At 30.7% G+C, this 20,205-nt stretch overlaps 1 protein-coding gene across 2 annotated transcripts; it reads left to right on the top strand.

The window, feature by feature from the left end:
- Positions 1 to 237: 237 nt before the first annotated feature.
- LOC139514178 (E3 ubiquitin-protein ligase rnf168-like) lies at positions 238 to 18,759 on the top strand. Of its 2 annotated transcripts, none has more exons than XM_071302974.1 (5): positions 238 to 346; positions 6,014 to 6,357; positions 7,350 to 7,420; positions 10,503 to 10,664; positions 15,194 to 18,759. In XM_071302974.1, exons 2-5 carry the CDS (start codon positions 6,054 to 6,056, stop codon positions 16,997 to 16,999), a joined length of 2,343 nt encoding a protein of 780 aa, XP_071159075.1. In that variant the 5' UTR covers positions 238 to 346; positions 6,014 to 6,053; the 3' UTR covers positions 17,000 to 18,759. The 2 variants fall into 2 exon arrangements, with proteins under 2 accessions (XP_071159075.1, XP_071159074.1); XM_071302973.1 differs by having other exon boundaries at positions 253 to 370.
- Positions 18,760 to 20,205: the final 1,446 nt, after the last annotated feature.

Raw genomic sequence — 20,205 nt, 5'->3', positions numbered from 1 at the left:
CCTATGATCAAAGACGTATATTAGATGTTATACGTTCTTGCCTATGATATAAAAAGATAAGATAAGATTATTAGTTTCCAAATTAGGTTCCCAAGGGGCATACACATAAAACAAATATAATCGTTTACAACATACTGTATTGTGCATGACATTCAAAAATACACAAGAACCAATCAGACCTAGAAAAATACCGTGCAAAAAGAAACATCTATCTTTTTAGGTTAGATACTAAAAATCTTTCCTTTCTCCATTACCATCAAAATTTGAAGGCTATTTCCTGTTTGGCGGTAAAATGGCGGATGTTGATGTTTTGAAATAATTTTGATTATTTTTCACATCTTTTAAAGTAAGAGATGTCAAGTAACACATAGTACGTGACACATACTGTTCAAATTTTATTAAGAAACTCTAATCATCCCACATAAATGAATAAGACCATTGCTTTACAAATTTAAAATCCACAGAACGTCGGAAGGCTTGTCAAATTTTTGTGTATGTCCATCTGTGAATTTGTAGATCTGAAAGCTTTGGTATATAAACAACAGAAATGAGAGCGTATCTGGCTTCCTGATTGATAATAATCAATCTGAAGGCATGTAGGATTTAAACGCACAACTGCAATACTGTGTTTTCCTTCGAGTTTAAAGGTGCATATGTGGTGTTCCTATCAACCCCGGACTTTATATACTATTAGAAATAGTATAGAAAGTCCCTTTATCAATGTATGATCTTCCTTAATGATGAGGGTATGATACATCTTATCGCTGTTTCTTCTAAATAATTCTGTATTCTGTAGGTGTCGCTGTTGACACTGGATTGTCTCCCTTGTAAATATTGAATCCGGGTCCGTTCGCGCCCATTCACGTTCGCACCCACTCATGTTCGCCCCCTTTCACTTTTGCACTCTACATGTTCGCACCCAAAGTCCGTTCGCACCCTACATGTTCGCGCCCAATTTTAACTTTGTAATCAAGTAGTATTCTTATAAGTACATGAAGTAATATTGTTTTCATTGTCTTAGCATTTTTTTGTGTTGAATAAATCTTAATCATGTTTTGGATAGTGTAATTTGTTAAAAAAAATAATATTCCTTTCTAAATAAAGTGAGATTCTGTCAACGTTTTATTTTGTGTTGAATAACTCTTTATCATGTTTTGGTTAGTGTATTACTATAACTTTGTTTCATTGACTTGTTTCAAAATGAAGTGAGATTCTGACTACGTTTTTTTTAGTCTTGAATAAATTTTATCATGTTTTGGTTATAATAGTGTATAGCTATAATTTATTGTTTCAGATCAAAGGGACCAAGCTGTTAAAAACAATTATCTTTTGTGTTTTTCATTTATAATTTTCAATCTTTTACTCATACCAAGCTATAAATACATTCAGTATTTACACGAAAGCAATTAAAAACAACGATGATGATTTTCCAATTATTCAACTGGAATTTGAATTAAAATTGGGCGCGAACGTGTAGAGTGCGAACGGACCTTGGGTGCGAACGTGCGAGGTGCGAACGTGTAGGGTGCGAAAGTATATAGGGCGCGAACGGACCTGATACCGTAAATATTTCACTCTGGTAAACAACTCATGACATTTGCACTTAAAAAAATTTAAATATATACATTTATCAATAAATGAAAATTTAGAAGAAACAAAATTATAATAATAATGTTTCATTAATTAAACCGGTATCACTCTCAAATACCCAACAATCGCATTAGAGACGGAGAAATTGATGTTTTTTTCTATTAACAATAAAAGTTTCGAAATCAATATGTAATGATTCTTTGATCCCATGTTAAAGTATATCTCATGTATAAGTTTCTGTCTAGCCTCTTCATAACTTTCACAAAATAGTAAATAATGTTCCACAGTTTCTATTTGACCACATTCACACTTGGGATCTTTGATGATTTTGTTTTATTAATTTTTTAGGTAGTATCCGGATCTTAAAGTTCTAATAATTTTTGCTGTTTTATGATCTGGACAATCAAATATTGATTTTTTGCTGACATTCTGGTGAAAATTGTAATAAAATCTTTCTGTATCAGTATTGTCCCATCGATGTTGCCATTTTTTATTTACTAACATTCTTGCTGCTGTTTTAATATCCTGTTTAGTTACTGTAATATGAACTTCTTTTTGAATTTAATTTGCCTCTTTCATGTCTTTTTTGATGTCACAATAGAAAATAATTGACACAATAATGAATAACGGAAAAGTTATTGTTGTATGATGTCAAAAGTTCAAGCAGGATAGATTTTCAAATAGCAATAGGTCTATGCCCTTCACCGTCTGACCTCAAATTGGTTAAATGAAAGAAAGTGCACTAAAAATTACAGGTACTATCAATGGCAATTGTATAGATCAAATAATGTCAGTGGCAACCAGGGCTCACACTACTTCAGAATTATAGGGAGAAGTGACTTCTCTTTTTGAAACTGATAGGGAGAAGTGGTGAGATTTGAAAGAGAAGTGCTCATTCGCGAGGTGCGCTACAATGTTTGGATTTTACAATAGTATAAAGGGCAATATGTAAATAATGTTCTTCTTATATTGTTCAATTCATATCTGAGTAAAAAAAATACAATTAAAGTAACATTTGAAATTAAAAGTTGTTTAAGTTTTACTAAGGCCAGGGTTTTTTAATTTGTTGGTTTACGGATTTTCCCCATGAAAAAGTCGGGTCGGTCGGTCGGGAAAAAAAAGAAAAAAAATATCTTTCAAGACAGTAAAATATGCAAATAAATATATATTTCACCTTTCTGACAATATGTTTGTTATGCTATTTTGTCATCATTTCTTCGATTTTAGTTAGATGAAATTGTATTGCTCAGCTGTCATAAACATCGCACGACATTCTAATAATTTTCCGTACAAAAAAGGGGGGTTGCACGGAAAAGACGAAATTAAATCGTCATTTCACAAACGAGAAAAACAGATTCGCGTAGCTCTTTATCAACTCCAGAAAACTTGTTGAAGTATGATCTTCAAGCACGAAAACTGATAAAGAAAAAAAATGTAAAAACGTCGTACGAAAATAAGTTTCAACACACGTGTCAAAAACGAAATAGACTCGTCCACTGGAAAAACGAGAATATCGGGTTAATCTGTTGTCATGCATTCCCGTTTTTTTATCCAAATGGACGATATTTTTTTATTATCTATAAAACAAGAAAATTCAAAATGATTATTTAATATTCAGTACTTTAACTTGATGTCTTCCACCTGTGTACATTTGGACAAGTCTATTTCTATCAGATGATGCATCTTACGGACTGATTACAAATACGGGAAACGAACTCATTGTGTAGTTGGTTTTAAACACAGGTTTCGTTTCGCAAAATTATTTGCGCAAACGACATTTCAAGGTCATTTATAATTGATTTGTCAATTTTAAGAAACGTAAACTGGAAGTTTTATTTTTTCACTACAGAAAGTGTTATCAATTTTGTTAGTGATTAAAGCATTTCATTTCATAAAAAGAAAAGATTGTTTAATTATTTTCCAGGGATAATGCATTTGTTAAGGTCGGCGGGAATAAAAAAGCATGAAAGTAAATTTTATTTTTATTCTGGAAATCGGCAAAATCGGGTCGGCGGATCCGTAAACCAATAAATTAAAAAATTCTGGCCTAAGGTTCTTGTGAGAAACTACCAACTAAATATCTAGCACTAAAAATAAAAAATATTTTAAAAAATGTCAAGAAATTATAATATATCAATTACAATTTAATTAAAAATTATCTTGTGTATGAAATTCAGTGTTTTTCATAAAAAATATAAAAGTTATTAAGCTGGGCCATAATATATTGATATTAAATAGTCTCAGAGTTAATCAACTTTAATCAATAGTTTGAAACAATCCATAAAAATATAGGGAATTATATACACCAATCAATTAGATGTAACCGAAAGTCTCTTAATGCGTGTGGAATGCGTAATTTTTCCCTTTGGGATCAATATTCTTCTGTCAGCTGTTCCATCCGTGCGTCCGTAGTAATTATTGTAAAAGTACGGATTTCGGTCATAGCTGGTCCGGTTCAGATCCTTAGTTTAGAAATCGGTCAATGGCGGACGAATGCAAGAAAATTTACAAAAATAAAGATGTTGGACAAGTTATATTGGAAAGGAACATGACGTTTTTAATGCAATAAATGGATTAAACATTTACTGGAGGCAACTTTTATCACGTTTAAATGAAGTTACAAACTTATTTTGCCGCCGAAATTTAGGTTGATGTACGTTTTCGAGTAACAAACACTGGAACTTGCGAAAATGCATAAAGTGATAAAAAGTTGTATTTTTATCAAATAACCTGCTACACACTGCGAAGACAATACTCCAACCTCTTTTCTAAAGAAAATGAATCGTTTATGTCTGAATTTCTTTAATTATTAATAAAAAATTGATGTTTCATCAACTTGGTAAAAATTGAAAATGTCCGATGACGGAAGCGACTGAAAGCGAGTATCGTCAAGAACAGGGCGACTTGTTTTCGCTTTTGGGGGTTGGAAAAAGCGAAGTGACGGTGGGGAAGGCGACTTCTTCGCCCAAGTCGCCTGGTAGCGTGAGCCCTGGTGGCAACTAAGAAATCTAATTATAAACACCTCAAGGGACTTACATTGACAGCTGATTGCTAAATTTACATCGTCTCGCATAGTTGAACAAGGTTACATCCAATGAAGGATCATGCATGTTTATATACTGATATGAACTCTTGCTTTTTATATTTAATTTATGTGTGACTAGCTTGATATGTATGTTTTGATTTATTTGTTGCTCTGTCGGTTTTAAAAGCTCTTCAGAGCTTATGTTTGTACTTGTATTGCATATACTGACTCTAAATAAAGCTTTTAATAAATTATGTCTTATTTTGTTGACAACCATTTCACATGCACTTTTGGCAGGAAAAATACTATGGAAACACATATAAACAGACAACTCTGTCTGGTTATTTATAGACACCTAAAGCAAACAGCTAAAATAAGAGTACAAGGAGTAGGAAACTAAGAAAATATAATTATTAATTCCTTGTTTACCCCTTGAATGCATTTAAATAAGTTGGTAAGAGATTACAATGGTATGAATTTACCGCTGGAACTACATGTATTGACGTCATACAACAATCACTTTTCCATTGTGGCGTCAGGTATTTTATATTATGACGTCAAAATTTTACGGGATCCTGTGTGATGTTCAGTAATGGCAGACAATAGCAATAACGTGTATTTTGACCCTCTTCCATTCGCCCTGATTTGGTATTATTGCTCAGTATAAAGACGTCACAATGTGCTATGATGTGTCAGAAGTGTTATAAAGTCAAATGAAACTTAAAAAATTAAAATGAAATAATGCATTGGTTTTTATAACTAAACGGTTAGTTTTTATTAAAATTCTTTGATTTTTCCAAATTTAGAAGAAAATTACTATTTTAATTGTTTGCCTCTAGTAAACAATTTCTGACATATTTTCCGTATGCAGTGAACTCAGCATGAACTTTTTTGTGAAAATTCTGGTGATTGAAATAAACATGGATCTGTCATTAAAATAAACTTTTATCTTATTGTACATGTTATACACACGCTCAATATCCATACTTCTTTGTTGGTTGTTTACTATAAAGGTGACAATCTGCAAAACTACAGCTACAAATCACAACAATTAACTAGCTGCCAGATTTTCACATCATAACAGACAGAGAGAAATGATTTTTTGACAAATATATGATATCGATGCGTAAAAAATGTTTAAATTGTGCACAGAATAAGTTTATGAAATATACATGCATTGGTTCAAGTATTGGATAAACTTTATTTTTCCCCAGTCACTTGTTTCGAATGATTTTCATAAAACATGCACATGTTTTCCCTTTAATTTTTGCAATAGGGAGAAAAATCCTGTTTTTAGTTCATGTAAAATATTTCAAAATGCAAGTATTAATCATTGTGATCATTACCCCATCACATTTTTCCCAATCTATTATCTAAATGTTTTATTTTACATTTCAGATTTATCACAGTAATATGTAGGATAACAAAAATATTAAAGATGGACGTGGACAAAATAACAATTGAAGACTGCATGTGCAGTATATGCATGTGCATATTTGTAGAACCAGTAACGATGCCATGTACACACACTCTCTGTATGCCGTGCTTTAAACAAAATGTAGAGGCAACAAGTTTGACCTGTCCATTGTGTCGAAAGAGGATATCTACATGGGCAAGGAAAGCAGCTAGGGAAAAATGCCTTGTAAATAAAGCTTTATGGGCAAAGATTCAGAGTATGTTTCCTGACAGAGTAGAAAGGAGACTTGAGGGAGAAGATCAAGAAGATGACATGGCAATGGATGGTATGTTATTGGTTTATACAAATGTATTACTGAAATATTGTCTGTTCCTGTTGAACATTTGTAAACATAGGGTTGAAAATAATAAAAATTACTGAAACACTTTTTTGTTCTGTGAACAAAAGAATTTTTTTCTGTGAAAAATCTTGAATATTTACATATAATGTGTAGTTTTATTGACTTTTGAAAAACTGATATTCACTTAAAACTATAAAACTACACTATTCAATAATGGATATGCAGGTATAGGCTATTTAAATTGAAATTTTTTTGACTGTTTATTTATGATAAGTCCAAGAATAAGAAAATATGTATGTTTGTACTGTACAAAACACTTTAATAAGAGAGACAAAAGATATGCAAGGAATATTCAAAATCATAGTTGAAAACAAACTGACTATGTAATGACTAACAAACCAAAAATCAACAGTACATGTACTAAAAAAATAACATAGAAAACTAATACAAACCCCCCAAAAAACAGGGATGATATCTGGTGATCTTGGAAGAACAAGCTGAAACTGCTTCACATGTGAAACTCAGGCCATCATATTGTATTTGCAAGTAGAAACCCAGTGATAAGTCTTATTCAAGAAAAAAACGTAAGGATTAGTTACAATACAATAAAAGGAACATATGTTTTGTCATCTATGAATCAGATATTCCATAAGGGTCAACCAACTTGTGATGGTGTTTGCTGTAGAAAATTTTCAAAAGTGATTACATGTATTTAGCAGTTAAATAAATTGTCGTAAATGTTAAACATAGATTACTAATATAAAAACATGAAAATAATACTTTTGTGTGTCTGCATCAGTCTGACATACTAAACAGAACACTTCTAACTTTTGTACCCTGAAGGATTAATACCTGTACAGAAATTCTAAAAATAACACTTTTGGCATGCATTCATACTTATATTGCTAGGCTTTGACACATGAAGGCTGAAAATAGAAAATTATGTTAACTTAAATTTTTCTTTTTTCATTTTTCAGTATTTCATCCTATCATAAACTTGGCAAGGCCTGGAGAAATAAGACAGGAATATGAAGAACAGTTGAAAAGGGTATGTTAGTCATATTAAAGAAATTAATAATACTGCACTCTTATAACTGAAACAACACTAGAGTGATCACTGTGTCCTTCAAGTTCATACTTTCTATTAAAAAATCCTTCTTGAACAGACATTTGATTCCACGATAAAAAGAAACTGTATACAACAAAAATGACCAACAAACAAAAATCTACAAATAAGTCAACCTGATCAAAATGGTCAATAAAATTCCTTATATATTTATGTAGATTGGCCTTAACACAGTCTACACATTTTTTGAGTTTTTGAGTTATTTAAAAAAGTTGTTATTTGTATTTAGAGAAAACAGTAAATAACAATAATTATTCCATATGGATAAAACTTTAATATGTTTTTCTATATGAATGGGATTTTGAATAAATAAGCATATTCGCCTGTGGAAAAAGGATATTCACCGTGCACAACATCGTGTGCTTTTTCCTGCACTATTTAGGTAAAAAAAAATGTTTGATGTACAATTGGTTTTGGTTTTTTATTGCCATTACATACAATTCTCTCGGAATATGGAATAAAAAAATTACTGTTGTCCTCAGTGAATATCAGTTTTTCAAAAGTCAATAAAACTACACATTTACCTCATCAAAAGACAGTAATTGTATATAATCAACAAGATCAGATAAACAAATAACTGACGCATTTCTGAAATTGTCAGTTAACTCCATTTTGGTGTTACATGTTTAATAAAAACGGGCATTCTGTGAGTATTATATAGCATTTCATTGTCCCCTACCAGTTTAAAAATTTGTTGTATAAAAACAAAATTCCAACTGATCTATAACTTGTCATGGTGTAAACTATATATAACAAATATCAAGTCAATATCTTCAAGCATGATGAAAAAAAAGTGTTGAAAACTGATTATTTTAGTGTATTTTTTAAGTCCAAGGACACCAGTGTTCTCCCCAGGCCGTTTTAGCGTCGCGGTACCGCGACGCTATATTTTTTCACCGTGATGCTATAATAATTTCCGCGACGCTATAATTATTTTGAAGATGCTATTTTACCTGTCCTCAATTTCAAACTTTCATCTATTATCTATTATGATCATACAAATTATATCACCTTTAATTGTAATCCCTTTAAGTCGGACACTAGAGGCAATTAAGAGATTTTAATAGCTAGATGTTAATTGCCCTCAGGGTGATAACTGTTTAGATGCGAATATCCCAAGCTGACACTTGTGACATGACTAATACCACGTGTCTGCAATCACCAATTTCGGCATGGAAAAATGCAATCATAAAACAATTTAAAATCTACGTTTTGTATTAAGAAATTTCAAAGCTTGAAACGATTATTTTTTTTTTTTAAAAGATCGTTTATTTGTGCAACTCTCTAAAAATTACTTTCTTTCTCTTCCGGTAATACGAGAGCGAGAATTTTGGTTTACAGCTAAAATAAGTTTAATACTTCTTTAAAAAGTTATCATAATTGGCTTAAGTTTATGCTTAATCCATTTAATGTATTAAAAGCGTCTTATTCATTCACAATCTCTTGTCAAACAATGTTTATTCTCGAACTCATTTTCGTAAATTTTTCTACGGCCGCCATTGCACATTTTAGTGTAAACTACGGATAGGATCCGGACGAGATATGACAACAATCCGCATTTTCACGATAATGACAACAGATGGACAGTAGACAGAAACAAATATACCAAGAGGGAAAACTACGCATTAACAGACTATTTGTTAGATAACTTTGTTAAAAATACATATCATTTTGAATTTCATAAACATGATAAAAAAAAGTTTTTAAATTGATTTTTTTTTGCTACTTTATCTTTACTTAATATAATATAAAAAATAGTTAATTTTGTGTACTAGATATTTAGTTTTGTATATATACAGGTTGCACTATAGGTATAATGAACCATTCATTCATTTGACTTATTGTTGGGTAACTGAAACCACATATCTATTTTTGTTTGGCACAAAAGAAAAAAAATAATTCTGTAACTATAAATGAATAAAGAAAACATAAACTGAAACAACTGTTTTTTGTGGTTATAGTTTAATTGTATTCTCAGTTATGAATTGAACAATATAAACTAAAACATATAAAGGAAATAGAGCATCAACGTGACGCGTTAAATGACATTAAAAAAAATACAGTTATTTTTTTTTACGCAAAATGTGATGCTATTCAAAATTTCTGGGGAGAACACTGGCACTTGATCTGTAACTTGTTGTGATAAAACTGTACCAATCAATTAGATATCTTCAAGAAAGGATTTTTTTCTTCAGAAAACAGATTATTTTTAGTGAATTTTTTAGGCAAAGGATCATAATTCACAAAATTAGACCGCAACAAAATTCAAACTTTTCATTTTAAAACAATACATCAAATATCAAATCAATCTCTTCAAGCAAGAAGTAAAAAAACTGTGGAAAACTGATTTGACAGATGGACAGACAGACAGATGGATGGAGAGCAATCCAAAAGTCCCCTTCGACTTCATCTGTAGGGGACTAACAAGAAGATGTGGTGTAATTGCCAATGAGACAACTCTTCACAAGAGATCAAATAACACAGACATTTACAGCTATAGGATACTGCATGGCCTTCAATAATGAGCAAAGCTCATACCACATAATCAGCTACAAAAGGTCCCCAAATGACAAATGTAAAACAATTCAAATGAGAAAACTAACAGCCTAATTTATGTACAAAAAAATAAATGAAAAACAAATATGTAACACAGCAACCAGGGACAACCACTGAATTACAGGCTCCTGAATTGGGACAGGCACATCCATACAGAATTTAAAAGTTTAAAAAATTATATTATTCCATGTACATTGCAATGGATTATGCTATTACTGAAAGTATGTTATATGCATTTATTAGTACCGATCATTGAATGTTGACTATCAAGCAAAATTCATTAAGGTGACTGGATTTATTTAAAAAAAGAATGATGGAATAAAAATGTGCAGTTTGTCCATTTATACTTTAAATTATCTTAAATGCATCACATTAATTTCTTTGTTTACTTTTATGTAAAATAGCAATTTTCTCTTAATCTCACTTTAAAATACTTTATCTACCTTAGCTTGAGAAAGAACGGGAACTGGAGAGACAGAGAGAACAGGAGGCTAGTGAGGCCTTGATAAGAAAACTTGAAGAGGAGCAGAAAGTCAAGTCTGTACATCAGCAGATGATTGAAGAAAGAGATCAAGAATTAGCTAAAGAATTAGGAAATGTAGTCACTGAGGTATTTGTAGTTATATTCAAATATCTGTAACCTTAAGGTAGATACATGGTATACCGCCATCTTGGATTGTACAATCACTGTCAAAAATAGGTCTAGTTATTTGCCTAAATCTGCAAACTTTGGAGACAGATTTGCAATTTAAAGGTTAGACTGTTTAATAGTATAACGAAAACTTAGTAATTTATTGTATAATTCAAAATATTTAAACAAATATATTTTTTTTTGCTTTTTTAACCCTTTCACCGATTGCTGCCCAGACAGAAGCTACTCTGAGACGATGGCTTCCCTGGCTACTATTGCTCAAGTGGGAGATCTTCATAATAAATGTCAATAAAAACTTGTTTGTAGTTATTTGTGTATTTATTTCATTCACTAACACCATGTTCACAGTTTTATTCATGTTTTGATAATTTTTTCCTCATAAAATATTCAAATTTTCAAATTTTCGGCATTATTTAGGTGAAATTCTCAAAATTCTGCTCTTTGACCCCAAATCGTAATTTTTTAACCCAAAACGGCAAACTTTTGAAAAATTTTATGAGGCTGTACAAATTCCTCACACTGAACGATGTCCATTCCAAGTGTTTTGTACATAAAACGACATTTTATGTCAAAAAAGTATACTAGTTTGGCTTCAATTCTTCCATATTCTTTCAAAAAAAATGTTCCCTCATTTCAAATTCTCGTAAATTCCGTAAATTTCGTCTGATTTTGACACGGTTTTCAACAAACGGAAGCCCCATGTTTACACGTTCATCCGGGTATTCATCAAAGAAAGATAACTCATGTTTGCACTGTTTGAGCGGGAAACATAAAAGATGTATTCCGATCCCGGTAAAACAGGACTCATCGTCAGTTGTCTGAAGCGTGAATCGCGGTAAACCGGGACTCATCGGCGAAAGGGTTAATCATTTTACTCAAATGAGCCATTTAAGGGAAATAACTCTTTTAGTAAAAAATTATACTGGACAGATAGGGAAATTTCCCCCTTTTACTTGTAGCAAGAAAACAAGTTCGGTGACACCATTTTTTCTTTTTATTTTCTTAAAATATATTACAAAACCTATCTTTTCACAATTTATTTCAAATTTCTATCTCATTGATTTTTTTTTATGCACACAATGTGTTTTTCCATGAACAATCTAACCAAATTTTGGCAATTTTCAACGACTCATAGCTTGAAAAATAGCACGGTGACCCATACTTTTTATTATATTTTTGAAAAGAGCATAGGGTCATTCTCAGTTATTCAGCATTTTTTTATATACCTTGGTGAAAAATATAAATGTTGGCTTTTGGTCCATTTTTTGGTCTCAAATTGAGACTAAAACATTGATCTTTATGGTTCTAATAATAAAAAGATAGTTCAGTATGTGGAAATATATTTTAATTGAATTTTTTTTAACAGTACCCTCTGTGTTTTGGATGTTATATATTTTTCATTGACAGTATCATATATGCATTAAATGTACAATTTCAATAGAATAATTCATATATTTTAGATAAAGAAGTTAATATCTTTAAAATTAAAATCATTTATCAACTGATATTACAATAGAAAGGGAGTAATTATGTATAATTTGTTGTTGTGGATGTGACTCAAAATTAATACATTAAAAGTTTAGTTCAACAGTTTGTGTGTCAATTATTTTTAAAGGAGAATTCATGATTTTGTTGTGGTTATTCATTAAACAGATACATTGGACTTTTCAAATAAATACTCATTATTGCATATATTTTTTTACGGAATTATTATGGATGTTACATTTTGACAATTGACAAAATGGAATATGTATAACATCCAAAACATAAAAAATATCCTGAGTTTGTGCATCAAACAGTAATGTCCAAAACATGTCACAGAATTATAAGTATATTCCAGAGCAACGGTTAAACCATACACATATTAAACTAATTTTAGTTTATATAATATAATAGTACCATGTTTATATTCCCTCAATTAAAATTTAATGGGGTTAGTTTGTTCTTTATGTTTTGGATGTTACTTGTTCGAGTAAAATTTAGGTCACAATAACATCCAAAACAAGTGTTTGTGCATCAAACAGTAATGTCCAAAACATGTCACAGAATTAGAAGTATATTCCAGAGCAATGGTTAAACCATACACATGTTAAACTAATTTTATTTTATTGTAAAATAATAGTACCTTGTTTATATTCCCTCAATTATAATTTAATGGGGTTAGTTTGTACTCCCTGTTTTGGATGTTACTTGTTCGAGTAAAACAGTAATGTCCAAAACATTGATCATTGATTTGAAAATTGTATAATAAAACAGATAATAACTTTGGATATTGTTTTATTTTTCATCATCCAGTGCTACGATATTTAAATAGTGCAGATACACAATTTTAATATATAACTTATTTTTAACTAAAATCGTACGGACATTACGCAACCACGTGCTTATCACGTCAAAATATAACATCCACAAAAAGGTTGACAGGTCAAAATGTCACCGTCCATATGCATCTGTGTTGTTTAGGGCTGTTCCAGAAAATACTATGTCCCCCCCAGGGACGGCACTTTTTTTTAACCCCCACCACCCACAGAAATAAAATTTAATTAGAACAGCACTCCCTTTGCATTTTGGTATTTCAAATACAACCACCCACATAATATTTAAAAAAATTGCCTTCCCTGGGGGGGACATAGTATTTTCTGGAACAGCCCTTATTGTCAAATTGGCAATTTCCGTCATATTATATTTACCTATATATTGAACCACGTAAATAACTGATCACGCAATGAAAACTTACCATTTAGTTGCGTATTTATTACAATATCAATGAATTTAAATTAAGTTTTGGATGTTACAACTTGCTTTCGCCTGACCGATGACACTTAACTCCATTTTCGAAAGTCCCACGGCTGCTTTGTGTACGCAAAGATCGATGACGTCTTTTTGGACGAGTCCAAACTTTCATTTAGGGGGGTTGGATATCGGACGATTGTAATATTGGAAGTAAACGAGGATTCGTTTTGGATGTTAATTATTGACCGATATTACCATGTCTGTAAAAGATCGACGATTTCTTTTTATTATGAAGCCCTGCATGTCATATCATTTTACAAAATACATCTAAAGAACAACAAAACCCCTGTTTACTTTGCGAATAGTGTTGTCCACATTCTGTTCTGTGTAAATATTTATCGCAAAATTAGGTAAGGTTTGACCGATGCAGCAACATCCATACACTAATTTTTATTACTAAAATATATATATTAATAATGCCCTGTTTATTATATTTTATACATGAACAAGTAAATCTGAGTATATAGTTTTTATTATTCCTTAACTTGCCCTGGTTGTGCATACAAAAATGACATAAAAATATGATTAAATATGACCATGGAAAAATGTCCCAAAATGGACGCCATCAAAACACCCTTTTTTTATTTTAAAACTCTTGTAAATTTCTTTCTTCTCCACTTATCATCCTTAAATTATCTTTACTATCTATTCAACATTAGTAGAAAAGAATAACACATCAGATTTGCCAATATCTCCTTTATTTTCTTCACAAATTATCATCAAAGTCCAATGGTACTGAATTGCTGATTAACTGAGAATGACCCCATAGTAAAATCTTCATTTTGGCTAAGTATAAAAAAATTCTGTCTCAAAAAATATTTACTTATGATCTACCTTAATACAAAGTAATGGCTTTGGTTATCTGTCCAAAGACATTAAAACAAATGCCATATATTAACCTGAATATCTTCTGATAAGTTGGAATGAAATTTTTATTAAGAATATATACTAGGAAGGGAAAGACAGCAGATGCTAAAAATAAAGAATAGAAATTTAAAGTGTAATTTGTTGCTTGATAGTGATTATTTGAAAGACTTTAATTGTAGCAAAAAAATCAGATTGAACATTTTAGGAAAGGGAAAAGGTCTACTGATATTAAGGTCAATAAATCAAAGGTAAAGGTCATACACAAAAAAAGACATCTATATTTATGGATATAAATTAATTTACCCCCAGAATCTTCATTACTAGATGGCTGTAAGCATATAAATTGGTACACATTTCAAGTACTGTAAATTCAGTCATTAAGTCCTACATTTATTTATTGTATATATCTGAACATCCTAAATGAGAGATTTGTTTTAATAGTAATTTGCACATGAATAAGATATATATATAGAGCACAAAATATTAAGAAGTTATTTTAACCATTCAATGCTCACAAGCACTATGAGTATGCTATATTAATAAGAGGGTTTTCTCGGCTTGAATCTCATTGTAAGTTTAAAATACCATTTATAATCTATAGAAGAAGAAAAAAACGTTTCCTAAGTAATGTCAATGAGTCAATGCTAATGGTATCAAAAGATTCTCTTTTAACTTTACTGGGAAAACCCATATCATTGGAGAAGCATGATGAAAAAAAATATATAAAAAATGATCAAAGCAAAATTTCAGAAAATAGAGATAATTATACCTTTTTCCTAACACTTGTTCTTGACCTTCATATCATTATTGTTATTTTCATTTTACAGGCTGGTACAGACAGTCCATTCAATTTACTTTTAAAGGAATCAAAGAATCGCTTAACACGCAGTAGAGGCTCATCAGCTGCTAGTTCAAAACAGAGTCCATTAACCATAGAATCATTTATGCAAAAAATGAGAGATGCAGAGAAAATGAAAGAAGCAGATAGATCTGCTGCTAGGAATACAGACTCACCGTATCCTTATACGTGTTATACTCCATCAGACAAAGGCAACCATTCACGTCCTTCTACAGTGACAATTAGTTCAAGGTCATCAGTGCGATCGTCAACTAGTTGTACAAGTTACAATACAGACCCTGACATTGAATTGGAACTTGTTACACACAATGACCATTTAAATGAACAGACTGATCAGTTAGAAAAGAAAGATCGGATGAAAAATGTCTCGACCACAGCTGTCCGTAGTGAAAGCAGTCAAAGTTTGGATAGTATAAATCAAGAGTTGAATCATTTCAAACCAATTAAGACATGTCCTGTCACTCCTCCTAAGAGATCTGCCAGTGGTAAGATAGTGGAAACACAGGTAATAAGAACTACCCCAAGAAATCTCTCGATGGCCGACTCTTTTTCACCCACCACTTCAAAAACTATGTCCGACATAGACGCAGGCAGCCCTGTAATGAAAAGACGCCTATCAGAACTTGAAGAGGAGAGAATGTCTCAAGTGGAACAAAATTCTAAAGCAACAGAAACTGCCATAGGCAATACAGAAGAAAAGAAAAAAGGCATTTCTAAATATTTTAATATAAAATCCAAGTCGCCATCGCCATCAGAGAATATTCCTAATTTTGTGAAGAATGTTGAAAACAAAGGTATAATTCTGAAAAAAGTTGTGATACCACTAGAACCTATTTTTGACAGTATCGATGACATCAGAGATTTTGATGATGTTATGGCGCCATTGATGGAGATTAATAACATTCAGAAAAGACCTTGTATAAAAGATAAACCAATAAAAGTTAGACAGAGGAATAACTCTAAACAGGAAAATGTGAATAGTAATTCAATATTAAGTCCTCAGAGGTCGATTACAGATTGGTTGTCAAACACAAATAGTGCTCTAAAAAGTTCTTCGAACAGTTGGACAAAAAACAGTAACAATAATTGTGGTCAGGATATGGATGTCGATTCTAAAGAAGGCATATTGAACTTAGATATATCGGGTCATGGTAGAAATAATAAGTTGAAACTTAAAAAATATCCAAAGCGTAAACATGCAGCTTATCATATTAGTGATTATGTGTATCCACAACTAAGTCCAAAGAAGAGAAAGATATGCATTGAGTTAAGTAGTGATGATGAATCTAACAATGGCGAATCAGAGGACGAAAGTGTAGATTCTGTTCCTTCTAGTCTGTCTTCAATGAGGTCATCACGATCGCTACGTTCAGATAGTGGTAGAAGGCATATTAAGTCTAAAAGACAAAGTGAATCAACAAAACTGAGAGAAAATGGAATGAAAAAACTGAAATCTGTTGGACATTCTAGACATTTAGAGAAACAAGAACAGGTTAAAACTATGCATTCATTTCTGCAACCGAAAGCTAGAAATGTTCGAATAAAAACAAGTACACATAGTGCACAAAGTGGACATGATAGTGTATTTAGTGACAGTACTGTTAAGTCTGTTAAACTGACGCAAGAAGAGGCAGATCGTCAATTAGCATTACAGCTTGAAAAAATGTTTAGGTATGAAGAAAAGAATAAATTGACTGCCATTAGAATGAAAGGATCAGACAATGAATATAATTTTAGACGAAAGTCAAAACATCTATCGGAAGAACTTTTATAGTTGACAGAATGGAATTTCAGCTACCATAAATGTAGAATGTGAAATATGTTTATTTGCCCTATAGCAAATTGAAAATATTAATATAACAGAAAGATAACTGATGTAATGGGAAATTTTACTACCAATTTCTTATAAAAATGAATTTTCATATTCATTTTTTCAGAGTTTATTTTTAGAGATAGTTGAAGGAGAGTAAACAAACTTATATTTTATCATGGCCTATTATTGTTTGTTTAAATAAACTTATATGTTTATCTTTTATGGTAGATTATAAAATTTGTTTAAAACATGAATGAATTCAAATTTTCATACATTTATAATTTGCAAGTTGTGACTAGTCATGTTCATATTTTTAGTGTTCAGAAAATAAAACACAAACTGGTTTGGGTATCTTTGGGTTGAATAACAAAATTTCTCTAATTCTTACACGATCTATCCCTTTCCTGACATTTTGATTATTTTTATTTAATCAACTAGTGGATCGTTTGATCTCAGTTCTTCATTGGTCAAAATTCGATTATGACGTCTAATTTTTTTGCTTTCTTCTGAATTTCCTATTGTGACGGCATGAAAAAAGGCGACTATGCCTATTGACGTCACATTGAAAGAACACATCTTTTTGCAGATCATTTGAAAAGAAGTATTGAATTTGTCTGCATATTGTTTAAAAATTATTAGAGAAAAAGTTTCCACCACCAAATCTTGTGCAATACGATATTTATCCACTCTTGACAGTTAAATCGGTGAGCCTCGTGTTTGAGTGGATAAATATCGTATCACACTCGGTGAAGCTGTAGAATCTTTATGTAGCTCAATTATATATATATTTTTTAAATTTATAAATCAAGAGAAAACTTATTTAAAAACATGTTCACCAAACTTGTGACCAAAGTGCTTTTTCTTCTACTATTGTATATAAAAAACAAAAGATAATTTACTTATTATAATAGACAGTCACTTGTTTACCCTTTTTTGTAAAGGATACACAAGGTAATTTAGACCTGATAGGTTCATGATTCATAATGTAAATGTTATCAACTACTATCAAACTGTCGCGCAACATTTCATTTAACACAGCAAGAGAGATTTACTATAAAAGAAATTCTAGATCTCCCTGTTTTTTATCATCTCAAACGCCATGGATCATAGATGTAATACATATACAACGTAATTGTAAATTAAATGATTAAAGCAATATTTCCTTCAAATTGTAGGAAATATCTGAAATATAGTTTTTCTTACTGAATTACCTGTATTTGTGTTTGTCTGAAGCACCTTGTATGTTCATGATCAAACAATTTATACCACTAATTACATGTACATGAATGATACTGCTTAACTTTATAGAACAATTGTTCAAGATGATGTAAAATATTCTTTAAAGAATCAGTTCAAGGTCAAATAAAACCAGAGGTTGCAAGGAAAGCTGTACATTGTAGAAGCCTTTTTATTTTTGATTTGAACAAATATCAAATTACCAAATGCATTATTTGTTGGATCAATAAAAACCTTCAGTTTTTTTTTAGTGTAGAATTTTTCATCAAATTATTCACTGTATTGGTCTGTTCATGGATTAAATAACCTCAATCAGCAGCTCCAAATAAAACAGAAATACAAATTGAGAATTTGTGTTCGAGTATATATATGTAAATACTTCAAATTTCTAGGGGCATTACACTTCCTTGTTAAAATATAATGTGTTTATGTGAATTGGAAAGTTCAGCTGTTAACAGTTAATATGAAGAATAAATTTACAAAAATTTTATTTTCAATCTTTGAATATTTATATATAAGAATCTTATGTATTAGTTACACAGTATCTGTATTAGTGTATCTAATATAAATTTACACAAAGATATTATTGTCAATGAAAAATGTTAGTTTTTATACACCCGTCAAAATATTATGGTATACAAATGTCCAGTGTCCGTCTGTCTGTCTGTCTGGGGTAAACATGTCGCACCGTAACTTGAGAACGACTTATCCAAATTTAATGAAACTTCAAATAGTTGTTTCTTATGATGGTCAAATGATCTGTATACTTTTTGGTGAAAATAAGATTAAAACTTTTAGAGTTTACGGCACTTTGTAACTAAAACAGGTGTTTTTTTTTCACATGTTGCACCTTATCTCAAAAGCGATTTTTGATTATTGCTTAAAACTTTACACACTTCTTAGTTATATTAATCTTAAGATCTGTATACTTTTTGGTGATGATTCAAAATTTCATTTTTGAGTTATTCAGTATTTTGTAAAAAAGGGGGAGTTGTTTTTTTTACATGTCACACCGTATCTCAAAAACAATTTATGATTATTGCTTAAAACTTTACACACTTCTTTGTTATATTAATCTCAAGATCTGTATACTTTTTGGTTTTGATTCAAAATTTTATTTTAGTGATATTTAGTTTTTTGTTAAAAAAAAACAAAAAACAAAAAAGTGGTTTTACATGTCCTGCCGTATCTCAAAAATAATAAATGGTTATTGCTTAAAACTTTCTCAGAAACCATTTATGATTTTGCATAAAACTTCTACACAAGACGATGGGCGTATCATGGGCTCATGGCGCAGCTGTTTATTTTAATAATTTAGGAGGGTGTCTTTCAGTGAATTGACCACATTTTATTTAAAAGTATGATAAATGCAAGATATCCAATTTCTTTAAAGACATTTTTGTGTAAATATATCTAACAGGAGTAGTACTAGTTGAAAGTTACTTTGTATAACAATTTTCGGATATCTACATATTTGTTTTATCTCTTATGATGGTGCATTTACAGGGACTTTATTTTTTACCTTTCCCATTACAAAATTTTAGTTGATTATTTCCTAAATGTTTGTATAAATTACAATTTAATTTGAATTAGGATTTAATGTTGAACAATTTCAGTGTCCTAGCAAGGATTAAGGGCAGAGTGGTACAATTTTAAATTGAAAAGTATGTTAGCACCATTTTCTTGTCTGAAGTAAAATTGAGATTTTCATTAAAATTTAAGTAGCTAGGACACTTTAGTTCATTATCTTATCTTTATGCATACACAGTAGATTTTTTTTTACAAGGGATAAACAGGCAATATAAAGACTTTTTTATTTTAGTACAGTTTTATATTCTGTACAGTAGTTTGGAGGATAATATGATTCTATTGATTATTTTTAACAATGATCTGAAAAAATAAATGATACATTAAATGTCTTATATTTTTTT

This window comes from Mytilus edulis, chromosome 3 (genome assembly GCF_963676685.1).
Source record: "Mytilus edulis chromosome 3, xbMytEdul2.2, whole genome shotgun sequence".
NCBI lineage: Eukaryota > Metazoa > Mollusca > Bivalvia > Mytilida > Mytilidae > Mytilus > Mytilus edulis.
This window is presented reverse-complemented; position numbering and strand designations above follow the sequence as displayed.